This window comes from Pelophylax lessonae, assembly GCF_965119305.1.
Source record: "Pelophylax lessonae genome assembly, chromosome: 3".
Taxonomy (NCBI): domain Eukaryota; kingdom Metazoa; phylum Chordata; class Amphibia; order Anura; family Ranidae; genus Pelophylax; species Pelophylax lessonae.
This window is the reverse complement of record NC_138770.1, coordinates 334,152,429-334,165,539: the sequence shown is the minus strand read 5'-3', so window position 1 is coordinate 334,165,539 and position 13,111 is coordinate 334,152,429. Positions and strand designations below refer to the sequence as shown.

Genomic DNA, 13,111 nt, shown 5'->3' with positions numbered 1-13,111 from the left:
AACAAATAACCTGACAGAATTTATCTTACTTCCCCAAAGTAAGAAAAAAAAAAGAAAATATTGGCTATAGTTAGGCTTGAATTATTAGAAATACAGTAAGCAGACATGGTGGCTGTATTGATTGTATTGATTTTATTTTTTCAGGTTAAAGGGGTTATAAAGTCAGAAGGTTTTTTTTATCTTAGTGCATTCTACGCATTAAAATAAAAAGCCTTCTGTGCGCAGCAGCCTCCCTCAGCCCCCCTAATTCTTACCTGAGCACATCTCGATCCAGCGATGTTGCAGGAATGTCTCAGCTGCCCCAGACTCTCCCTCCCGGGGGTGGGGCCGGGTCACCGCTCAGTGTCTGAATAGACATAGGGAACTTTGGCTCGGATGCCCCCATAGCAAGCTACTTTCTGTGGGTGCACTCAACAGAAGGGAGGGACCAGGGACCAGAAGTGCCGAAGAGGAACTTGAGAAGAGGAAGATCTGGGCTGCTCTGTGCAAAACCACTTTACAGAGCAGGTAAGTATAATATGTATGTTATTTTTAACAAAAAAAAAAAACAAGACTTAATATCACATTACATTTTCTGAAAGTACGAAAAAAATAGCTGTTGATCCTGCCAGAAATCGCGTGTTATGGCCAGGGTAGAGCTGCTCTGTGCATGTCTATGGATTTACAGCTTGGCTCAGGAGTACACCCGCACGAGGACCTCCTTAGCAGCCAGATTGCTAGGGGTACTCCAAGAGAAGGAGGAGGAGCTGAGAGCGCCATCAGCGGACTCCGAAAGCGAAGGTAAAGAACCGCTCTGTCCAATACCATTGCACAGAGCAGGTAAGCATAACATGTTTAATATTTTATAGTAAAATAATTATAAGCTTTTCAACCACTTTCATTTCCCTTCATCAGTCATCAACATGCACATCATGTTCATCATTTGTAAAGTATATCTGTTTCAACCAACTTCTGACGTACTAACTTATTGTAATGAAGCATTGTAAAAATGTATTTGCATATCTTTAGGAACTATGTGCTATGTTTGAAGCAAAGGAAGAGGTCTACAAATGTATCATGCTTAAAAGCCAGAAACTGTTGCAAAAAAGTGCAGATGACCCTGAAGCAAATATGGATCAAGACATAAACAACCTAAAAGAGAAATGGGAATCTGTAGAAACAAAACTCAGCGAGCAAAAAGTAAGTATTGGAGGCTTAATAGGTAAACACTATTGCGGTATTTGGTTGTAATAATGTGCTGTAGACAAGAAAAGTAAGCTTTTCATAAAGGTCATACTATTTATAGTAATAACATTTTGATCTGGTGTTGGTAATTGATTCTGTCTCAGCTTTGATAAAATATTAATGACCTCATCACAACAGCATCTTGTAGTGTGGTGAACATACAAACTCTATATAGTAGGAATAACAACATTAGCCAATTTAAATCATATTTAAATGATTCTCTGTGCATATTCATGGTTTACATGCCTGCTGGTTTATTTTTCTAACTGCCAACTGATATTATTTTTTTAATTTTTTTAATATCCACTGTACTATAATATAGGGTTAGAGCTGAAGATTGGGTATATTTTCGCAGAGTTGCATGGACCAATGCAAATCATTCCCTAATTGGACGAGGTAGAGATTCTGACATCACTGCTCCGCTTCTCCAACCTCATCTAATCAGAGAAACCTTTACAGTCTTTGAGAAAATATCCTCTAAATGGCAACCATGCCGAGCAAGCGACCCCCTGTGTTCACTAAGCAGCAAGGCAGCCAATAGCTGTGATCACTGTAGTAGCAGTGCTTCCTACAGTGATTTCTAGCTTCAGTGGGGATCTTCCAGGTATGACATATGCATACATACATTGGCCAACGCTGGACAAATGTAGCAATGCAGCAATATGCATTCCCACACTACTTTTTTAAGCCTTGAATATTACACATTTAGCCTTAAATATTACACATAATCTCTCTTAATTAATTACCAAGGTTGTAAAATATTTTAATATTCATGTAATTTCCAGGCTGTTATTTTTGCTAAAAAAGAATAGTAAAATGTGAACAGGACTTCTTCAGTACTACAAACCTCATACGCTAATCACATGAACAAGGCATATGAAGCTGAATGAGTCTGGTATCATTCTCATCTTTTGTGTTTACATTTAGGCAAAACTCGAGGAAGCACTAAGTGTGGCAACAGGATTTCACAATTCTCTTCAAGACTTTATTAGCTGGTTAACTCAAGCAGAGCAGACACTAAATATGGCTTCTCCTCCAAGTCTTGTTTTGGAAACAGTATTATTTCAGATTGATGAACATAAGGTGTGTGCGAAAACTACATTTATGACTCCTCTCATTGAGTTCTTATAGATTTACCTGTAGTTCATGATTTTGTTTTGAGGTAAGGAATGTCCTTTGATATAGATTTTTGTTGGCCATAGACATGATTCGATCACATGAGCTGACGACTTAAGCTTACGTAGGCAAAATCTGTAGTGAAAAAAAATATTTGTGTATAATCGCGCCTAGGTGCTAAAAAATATATATAATATAATTCAGTGTCTGTGGGAAGCAGCAAAGTATCAAGTGCACTAAAAATAGTGATCTGGGAAAAAGTGAAAGGGAAAAATACTGCGCTACCCTGTGTTAGTAGGATGAACAACTCAAAACAACGGATGATTGAACAATATGAATATGTAAAACAATATAGGTAAGTGAAAATAAGTGAGTGAGGATCACTCCAATACCTCAAATATAAAATGGCACTATAAACTTATATATATAGTGCAGAAATAATATTAATAATAATAAACAATAAGATAATAATATATGACACTGGTGATGATGGTGACAGTCCATAAAAAAACGTGACTAAAGTGCAAAAAAGTGCTGCATTGAAAGTCTCTTTTGTGCAATAGCATTCAGTGGTGACTCCTGTGGCCCTCTGCTTCACCCTTCAGTGCTCAAAGGTAAGGTAGCCCACTTACCAGATGTAGTTGATTCTTATGGCGTACGCCAAAAAGAATCAAGAATCGCTTGTGTGTTATTCCTGGTGTCAGATGACCCGGTTCCGTGTTGAGCCCATATGCACTCGGGATAAACAAGAAAAGAAAGAGCTCCTCATAGTGTGAAAAAGTAACGTCCTTTATTTTCCACTCGAACACATGGTATACACACTCTTCATCTTAAAAGTCATCCAGTAAAAAGTCCATAAAACACTGTGGTAAACTCCAAACGTGATAGTAAAAACTAGTGCAAACTCGCAAGTAAAACGGTGAGGGGTCACAGCAAAAAGGGTGGGTACCCGCTGAGGGGTCCCCTAGTAGATAGGTTACCGCTGCTGAGCTCCTGTGGTGCCTCGCGGCACGATACAACAGGACGCTGGTGAAGCTCCGCTGTTAGCGCCTTACCCGGAAGTGGTATAGTCGGCGTGCGGTCCAGCAATGGCTCAGAGCGAGGCAGCGTGCGTACCAACTTGACGCGTTTCGTCAGAGATGTGACGTCTTCGGAAGTGGTACGTGCGCTGTGTGTCAACTTGGTTTTATGCGGAAGGATTCTATTGAGCCCGCCTTTCCTCCCGCCTTGGTATTGTCATTGATTAATACAAACCGGAAGTAATAGATGATGTCCGTGATCGTATCTCTATATGCATAAATAATTCCCATGGTTTAACACTATTGCGAAGGGCTTTATGCAAATAACCCCATTTTTTTGAACCAACCAAAGCCATTATGTATGATCTCCTAAAAACCATTGTTTTGACAGTACTCTTTCCCATTAATGATAAACTATGGTATAGATAGGATGTGGAGCTCAATCAATTACTTCCCTGTGGAACATAACCGATTTTTTTCTATATGATTAATAAATATTTTCCCTTTATACACGTCAGTGTTGACAATAAATATTCCATCATTATTGTACATACATGCTATATACCGAGACCCTTATAAATAACCGTTGATAGTAATGCTTAAATTTATCGGTACTTAGTTCATTCAATCAAATGTGATAACAGATATCTAAATTATATTAAAAAATATTAAAAAATATTATATAAATACGAAATCCCCTTTTAAAACCCCTAATCATATTTTAAAAATTAGTTAAAAAACAGTTTATATCTAAATCTTTATTCATTCCACCGGGTTGTAAAGTGCCTAATTCACATATCCAAAAGGTTTCGTTCTTAGATATGGCAATTTTTCTGTCTCCTCCTCTCCAATGTGGATCCACCATATCTATACCACAAAACTGTAGTAGTGAAGGGTCCCTGTTGTGGTGGGTCCTAAAATGCATGGAGAGGCTATGTTTCTTGTATCCTCTCCTGATGTTGCCAAGGTGCTCCCCTATCCTTGTACTCAATTTTCTGGTGGTGCGGCCTACATATTGTAGGCCGCATGGACATGTAGCCAGGTACGTGAAGTGGGTACTTGCACATGTAATTAATTTTTTAATTTCATATTCTTTAGAAGTAACATGGGATACAAAGGAAGTTTGTTTTCTAGCTTTTGTTCTCACTGTGTTACATGCATTGCATTTTCTGCATGCATAAAAACCTTTGAAATCCAAAAAAGTGGATACCATCCGCTTTGGTGGGTCAGGAATATTATGAGCTAATTTATCTTTCAAATTAGGCACTCTACGATATATAAATTGTGGCTTGGGTGGTAATATACTTTTTAAGGTATTATCTCTCATGAGTATGTGCCAATGTTGTTTGAACACTTTTTCTACCTGTTTGTAATTTCTGTGTAAAAAAAAGTATTTTTCCCTTTCAAAATCTGTAGTGAACAATCTCTTGGTATTTGATCAGTATTTCCAAATCATGTAATGTTCAGGATATTGCTTTATGTGGCATATATAGGGTATAATTTACACTGATCTGTTTTAAAATGATATGGACACTTTTTGAGCATTCTGTGCCCTGCTGTTCACTAACAGAAATTCAGAGCCCATCTAGCATTAACTGAGTTTAGGAGGATGGGGGGAGAAACACAAGACAGCGCTCATTTTTCTAAAAGCTGTAGATACCGTGTATAAGCTGGAACTTGTATATCTATGTGCAAACTAATTTTAGGGTTTTCACACAGTAGGTAACTAATGCATGCAAATCCTGTTTTGCACCTGCGACTGAAAAAGCACATTTGATTTGTTTGATAAATACACACCAGAGATCAATGTGACGTCCACATTTTTTTTTTGTGCTGCAGCAAAACTCTATAATGTTTCCTCTTATTGATTATCCAGCTTAGGAGAGCTAGTTGGAATGTGCTAATTCTTTTAGTGACTTGCTGCATAAGTAAAGTAAATGCCTCTGTATTTGGTTTAGGTGTTTGTTACTGAAGTTAATTCTCACAGAGATCAGATCATGGAGCTGGATAAAACTGGAACCCATTTAAAATATTTCAGCCAAAAAGAGGATGTAGTGTTAATCAAGAATTTACTGATCAGTGTGCAAAGCAGATGGGAAAATATTGTCCAGCGCTCTGTAGAAAGTGGACGAGCATTAGACGATGCCCGAAAAAGATCCAAACAGGTACCGTATTAAGGTTTGAGTCTGTTACTTTGCTCTCTCTGTAAGAAAAGAGGTTTTTCATCACAATTTTGTATCATTTATCACAGTTCCAGGAAGCCTTTGACAAACTTATGGAATGGCTGGAGGAATCAGAAAAATCTTTAGATTCAGAACTTGAGATTGCAAATGACCCAGACAAGATCAAGACGCAACTGTCAACACATAAGGTCAGTGATAAAGTCCTGTACAAAGGATGAAATGATTAACTACTGTTAACCTCCCTGGCGGTATGATTCTGTCAGGAATTACATACCAAAAGCGGTACAATTCTTTTCATGGAAATTTGGCGTTATGTATTATATGCCTACAATTCTTAGTAATTACTGACTTAAACCTAACCAAAACAAGAGTCTAGTAGACATCCCAGATGTGATAAATGTGAAACACAAACGCATGAATTATAATCAAATCAATAATATAATTTTATTATATAATATATATAATAAAATTATATTATTGATTAGATTATAATTCATGCATTATATTATATATATATATATATATGTGTGTGTGTGTGTATATATATATATATATATATATATACACACACACATATATATATGTAATATATAACGCATGAATTATAATTGAATCAATAATATAATTTTATATATATATACATATATATATATACATATATACATATATATATACATATATACATATATATATACATATATACATATATATATATATAAAATATATATATGTGTGTGTGTATATATATATATATATATATATATATATATATATATATATATATATATATATTTATATATGCATATATATATATGCATATATATATATATATATATATATATAAAATATAAAATGTGTTATGTGTTTGTGTTTTGTGCAACGTTTTTTTTTTTTTTTAATTTCCCTCCCTAGTTCCGCTCCCATGCAGCATTGCTGCTGCAGGGAACGGAACTAGGAAGTCATCACACCGACGGAGGAGCAGCGGGACTCTCGGCTGGCGGTCACAGCAATGAGAGATCATCGCTGGATCGCCAGGAGAAGGTAAGAGACACCGCTGCGCTCTCTGCACATCTACCCCGAGCGTGACTCGGGGTTACCGCTCCTGATAGAAAAAATCAACCCCGAGTCACGCTCGGGATCACCGCCAGGGAGGTTAATTCTTCACAATGCAAGTCTATGGGGAAGATTTACTAAAACTGGCGCACTCAGGATCTGGTGCAGCCGTACATGGTAGCCAATCAGCTTCTAACTTCAGTTTGTTCAATTAAGGTTTGGCAATAAACTCCGGAAGCTAATTGGTTTCTATGCAAAGTTGCTCCAGATTTTCGCTCTCTAGTTTTCCCCCCTATGAGTTAGTGGACTCACTGAAACACCGTGCCTCCACAAGCAGAAATTTTTGTATTTCATACGTAAAAAGGAAGGTAGAGTGACTGTAATCTGAGTATTTGCTCCTCTATAGTATAGTGGCTCCTCTATATTTAACAAAATACAAGAAATAGAGAGCACATTTCCTATTGCATCCTATTCGGCCGTACCTCTGTTGATTTTTATGGCTGATGTCTACCTTTCAAGTTCTGTAAACCATGTACTCTATGTTGGCTATTCATGTCTGTACAATAAGCTTACAGCCAATAAATCTTTTGTTAAAGAAATTGAGAGGAAGATTGTACAAAAATCATATCAAACACTGAAATAAAGAATCAAACTATCTCCTCACTGAACTATGCTTCCCCTTTAATTGACAATTGTAGGATATGGAATTTGTGGCTGTACATACAGTATGTGTTAATTCTGTTGCTCATGGAGTCAAAACCAGTAACACAAGAATCATGTTGCACTAGCCCATATCAGCCTATCAAATTTCAAATAACTAAATTAAATATTGTCTTCTACTAAATTCCCATTTCTTTTCACTTTGTTCCTTGCGTCGAATTCTTAAACAGGCATGGTTTCTATTCACTTTTGCTTTAATTTTCAATTTTGTAATAAAACATTTCAAACTGTTGTAAATCATTTAGAACCATATAATATTCTTTTATTATTTAGTAGTAACTTGAAAGCTGTTTAAACAGTGAAAGAGGGCAAGTTGCTGAGCATTGTAGACTTTTCCTAAACTGGCCCTACACTGCCAATTTTGTCCAGCTGATCAGGAATTTGCTACGTGGGTGACCCTGTTGGTCCCCTCCCACCCATCATCTTTCAATTAAAAAAATCAAACAAGCTGAACAGAAAATTTTCTTGTGAACAATGCCTGCATTGAATCAGATGCAGCTGCTATTCGGGTGTCCTGACAGCCGTCTACAGCAGCTGTCAGAACACAATAGGCAAAGCGGGAGATTTGTTCATCTGCACTTTATAATGCAGATGGACAACAAAAAAAAAAAAATACATTAATCTGCATATACACTAGTAGGACTTTTTTTTAACAAACGTTTGTATGAAAATTCTTACGAATTTTAATTATATATGAATTATAAGAAAAATCTCAGTTCTTTCCATGACTTGATGAATGCAATTTGAACGTACAACAAAATGTCATTTGGTTTTAACATTTAATATTGGAATTAACTTAATTTGTCAAATGAAAACCACATACTGTTAAAAAGAGACATTTTACATCCTGCCTGTTCCTGTCTTCCCCTGTTTAAACTTACCACAGCTATCACCGTGGTCAGTTTATGTGCCTCTGTCGTCCAGCTCTCTCCACAGCATCTCTGCATCTACCCCGTCCCCCTCCCTCTCTCCCTGTCAGTTCCATAATCTGTGTGTGAGCGAATCTCCTCCTCATCCCTCCCCTCTTTTCTCCTCTCATGCCTGAGTATTTCTATTCCCTGCAGCTGCTCCAGTGCTTGTAAAGTAAAGAAACATTCATTAATTACTTGATCCTCTCTGTTTTAGGTCCCTGTTCAGTGCAGTGTTTGTGTTTTCCTAAAATTATAATACTAAATACCTTCTTTGCAGAGCCCTGCTGTGCAGACACGTGACCTCCCTTGCATTCATCAGAGGGGAATTTCAACCCCTCCCACTGTACTCACACCAGGAAGCACAGCAGAGGGAGGTCACATGACAAGACAGCAGCGCTCTGCAAAGAAAATATTTAGCATTATAATTTTAGGGAAACACACATGCTGTACTGAACAAGGACCTAAAACAGAGAGAATCAAAGTAATTAATACATGTGACTTTAAAACCACTTTGATTTTTAATAGAAAACACCACTTTACATTTTTGGCTTTGACTACATCTGATGACTGGCCAGTGCATTAAGTAACACGTATATTATATCACACCACTAGAAGAAAAAAAATATTTCTCTGGCTCACCCTAAAAGAAGCTAATGAAGTAATCTGTACTATATCTGTGCATAAGACTGGAACACATGAGCTTGGATAATAGACTTTATGAGCAAAACTTTCCATCCAGACTTTGCAACAATGATGTATTAGGACTAAAAATGCTTCATTTTGATTTACATCATTATTGTTCCAGTTTTTTTTTTTTTTTTTTTGGCCAACATTTGTTTCAAATTCCTTGTGGCAAAGCACTATAGAGAACATATTTGCTGTTAGAACTGTTGTTTTCATCTTTCCTTTACCATCTGTATGTAAACTTAAGGAAATGTGCTAGTATTATTTTTTTGTAACCCACAGGAATTTCAAAAAACTCTGGGTGCCAAACATTCTGTCTATGATTCCACCAGTAGGAGTGGGCGCTCCTTGAAAGATAAAGCAACCCTGAACGATGACATTCAGAAACTTGATGACATGCTCAGTGAGATAAGAGACAAATGGGATACAGTCTGTGGGAAGTCAGTAGAGAGGTAATAAGCATTACGGTGGACGTGATTTTGGCTACAAACTGAGATTGGATTTTTTTTTTTTTGGTCATTGTAATGAAACAAACAAAGAAAATATATTTTGTCAAAGTTCATTTTTCTTAAACCCTTAACTCACCTAGAGTAATCAAAAGTTTTTAGAGTGAATCAGTTTATTCTATTGTCAGATTGCTTTGTAATTCTTTAGATTTCCAACATACAACCAGTTCCTATAGTAAAGCTGCTGCAGTCAAGTCCATGTTAAAGTGCTAAACCTAAAATGGAAGGTATTCATTTTCTGAACAAATATAACAAACAACTGATACTGTTTTTACCCTCATCGTTCCTTCATCTCCTGAATCCTTTCACAGCCATTTCATTGGTTGCATATCATTGCTTTGGAACAGATTCTCGATGGTGACAGTGGCATAACATGCCTGTGTAATGTGTCCAGTAAAAGCACATGTGACACGGTAACAATGCAGGATTGCAGTTGGAAGACAAATTATTTTCACCCCAACAGGAAATGCCTGAAAATTTACCTTCAGGATCACCAGCCATTATTTTATTGAACACTGCAAATTTAAAAGGATTAAAAGTGACTTTTGAAATGATATTACCATTTTAAAGATCACAGGACAACTATCATCCATTGAGGTACTTAATGATGGGTAAACAACCTAGGCATACACTGCCACTAACAAAGAGAAATGGACACTAGGCACATTAAAAACTGAAGACGAGCCCCTTTGAAGATATAACCCTCCCACCTCATATCTGCTAAGTTTCTCCTAGTGTCCTTAGAGGAATGGATGTCTCTTTCCAATTTTTTTACTTCTATTGAGGCCTGAGCGTATCGTTTTCAGGTGTTTTTTCTAGCATTTTTTAGGTGTTTTTTTTTTCAGGCGTTTTTTGCAGGTGTTTGGAGGCAGGCATTGAAATTTAACAAAAACGCTTGTTATCTGCCAACAAAGAAGCTCATGAACTTTTTTGAGCTTCAGGCCACAAAACGCTTACTTTATATGTGAACTGGGGCAATTGAAATGAATGGGATTTTGCTTGTTGGGCGTTTTGAGACTTAAGAGATGAGCATTATACGAGCTGAAAAACGTGGGAACAGGGCCTGAAGATTTTTGATCTGTTAACTCAAGAATCAATCTTCCACCCTGCTGATTTTGATAGTCTAGCCATTGAAACTAAATTTCTCAGAGTTATTTTGGCTTCTGTAATCCTTACAATGTTAAAAGTTCATAAAACTTCTTCATGCAAGAGTGGAAGACTTATTTTCACTGATGTGAATCTCTGCATGTGCCTTTACAGTGGGCCATGTTCTTTCTTTCCTCCTGTTAGGGTGGAACAAGATTTGGCCTTAAGAACCATTAAAGGTCAGGTTCTTTTCCAACATCCTCTTGCTAATCATTCGCCGATTCATACTTTTTTATACAAGGAATTACACATGTTTCTCCCAACTTAGACCTTCACTCTAACCATGAGATTTAAACCTAGTATTGTCAGTCTGTTACAAAGACCTCCTTTTGTGCCTGTTTGTGATAACTCTTTGACATTACTATCCCATAAGGTAGCCTTTCTTGTGGCCAATATTGAAGCCAGAAGGATTGTAACTTATCAGCATTGCCCTTTTGATTTTTTTTTACACTATTTGATCATACATATAGACAAGGTTGTTTTAGGACTAACAACCTTGTTACCCAAAGGGGTCTCAAAGGCACCAGGATATTGTATTAACTTTCTGGTGTCCAGCAATGGTTGATCTCAAAGGAATCTCTCTCAATTGCCTGGATGTGGTCAGGGGCATCAGGGTTTCTCTTTCTGCCACTACTTTAGACAGATGGATTCCCTATTTTTTCTACCAGAAGGTCCTAAACAAGGTTCACTGGTTTCCAGATACTCTGTTTCTGTGAATTTGACAGGTTGTTGTACAGGTCTATGAATTGTGAGATAAAGTGCCTTCTTTTTACGTTAAAGACCACTGGGCTAGGGCAGTAGGTACTTTTTGGGCCTTTTGTCATCAGGCTTCTGTGTCTCAGAGCTGTAGGGCTGGGAACCGGTCTTCTGTGCATATATCCTCTAAGTTTTATGTGGTCAATATGTCTGCATTGGCAGGCTCTAGTTTTGGTTAAAAGGTTCTGCAAGCAGCTGTTTAATGCCCTTGGTTTACCTTTTGCTTTGTTTTTCTCTTGTCGGGCTGGTTACCTATGTTTTATTTTGGTGTTCACACCCCCTCTGTTTGTACTGATTTTTGAATATCCCTAGGTTGCCTAATTATCACCAGGCTGAAAAAACAAGATTTTTGTATTCACTGTAAAATCTTTATCTTGGAGTCCATTACGGTACATAATGCGTTTCCCTCATATGCTATTATACTCTTTTTGGACTGATGGGGGTATAGTTTCAAGGGGGACTAGCCTTTAGTTTTCTATGAGCCTTGTGTTCATTGTCCTTTGGGCAGCAGTATAATCTGAAGTTGCTTAATTATCTCAGTGGCCTCAGAGAAAAGGATTTGAAGGTGGGTACAAAAATCCTAGTTGTATTTACTGTGCTAACATACATTTATAAGTAAATATAATATAATTAAAAATTTTAGAAATATACATTTTAGCATTTTATATTACATTTTGGTTTGTATTTGTCCTTGTCTATAAGAATGTGAAGTTACAATTGATCACTGATAACACCTAGAGGTGCTTAAAATGGCTGTAAATCCCATTAATGAAATCTGACCTGGGCACATATATCTGTAGTGTTTACCTATCTCTCTCCAAAGCCCTAAGTCCTGGGTCCTTTTGCTGCTCCGTTCCTCTGTTATCAGCATAATAACTTCCGACAAGCTCTCTGACACAGGAGATAAAAGCAGCTAAAAATTTGTGTCGGGAAAGGACTTAGAGACTAATAAGCAGAGAGCTTGTCTATTCACAGCACAGCTCTGAAAGTTTCTTCAGTCCGCCTATGTGGAGGGGGGGGGTGCCTTTCCTCTAATCAGCTTACAAACAGTGTATGATTAGACTCCCCTCCCACTGCTGAAACAGGAAGAAAAATTTGTAACACAATGTGCACTTTCTAAAGAATATAGAGAGCTAAAGACAGCAAATATACATATAAAAATTATGTAGGGAGATTTGTTTCATCCCTGTGTATTATCTGAGGCTGTTTACTGGGTTTATGCAAGGGTTTAAACATACTTTTAGGTACCTCCTAGTGCAACTAAGGGGCTAGGGACCTGGGGATCTGCATTATGAAAGTGACAACTTCAGCAATGAAATAGGCCCTAGAGGCCAGCCCCTTCAGTAGCTCCTTAGGTCAGTGGGGCAAGTCAACGTACGGTCTGCCCCTTCTACTTAGGATTATAAGTATAGAATTGTGTTAGTTTCCAAAAACCTCATATCTGACACACCATATAAGCTGGTCTGTGCCAGTTCTATAATGTATGATAACTGCAGTGCTTACATCAAAAATAAGAGATTTTTATTAGATGTTATTAGATCTTTCATTAACCCTTTCATGCCAACAGAGTGCAAATATGCAGCCTCGGCTACAGGGGGTTGTACCGGAGTGATGCCTGCAGCTAGAGGCATCCCCCCGGTACCATTGTTTAGAGCTGACAGCCGGCTTTCTTGTAGTAATAATAATATGTAATAATATAATGTGTAATTATGTAATAATAAAATAAAAAAAAATAATAATAACAACAATGCAGCTCAGCAGCCACTCAACTGTCATTACAAGGAGCAGGAGGA

At 37.3% G+C, this 13,111-nt stretch overlaps 1 protein-coding gene across 10 annotated transcripts in view; it reads left to right on the top strand.

Annotated features, from left to right (window-relative positions):
- Positions 1-13,111, top strand: part of DST (dystonin) — a 783,726-nt gene that overhangs the window by 731,349 nt on the left and 39,266 nt on the right. For all 10 annotated transcript variants that reach the window (XM_082250079.1, XM_082250078.1, XM_082250081.1 and 7 more), the window contains 5 exons: positions 1,009-1,179; positions 2,152-2,307; positions 5,318-5,524; positions 5,611-5,730; positions 9,193-9,362. In XM_082250079.1, the coding sequence (XP_082106205.1) occupies positions 1,009-1,179; positions 2,152-2,307; positions 5,318-5,524; positions 5,611-5,730; positions 9,193-9,362 (824 nt within the window). The remainder of the gene's footprint in view (positions 1-1,008; positions 1,180-2,151; positions 2,308-5,317; positions 5,525-5,610; positions 5,731-9,192; positions 9,363-13,111) is intronic.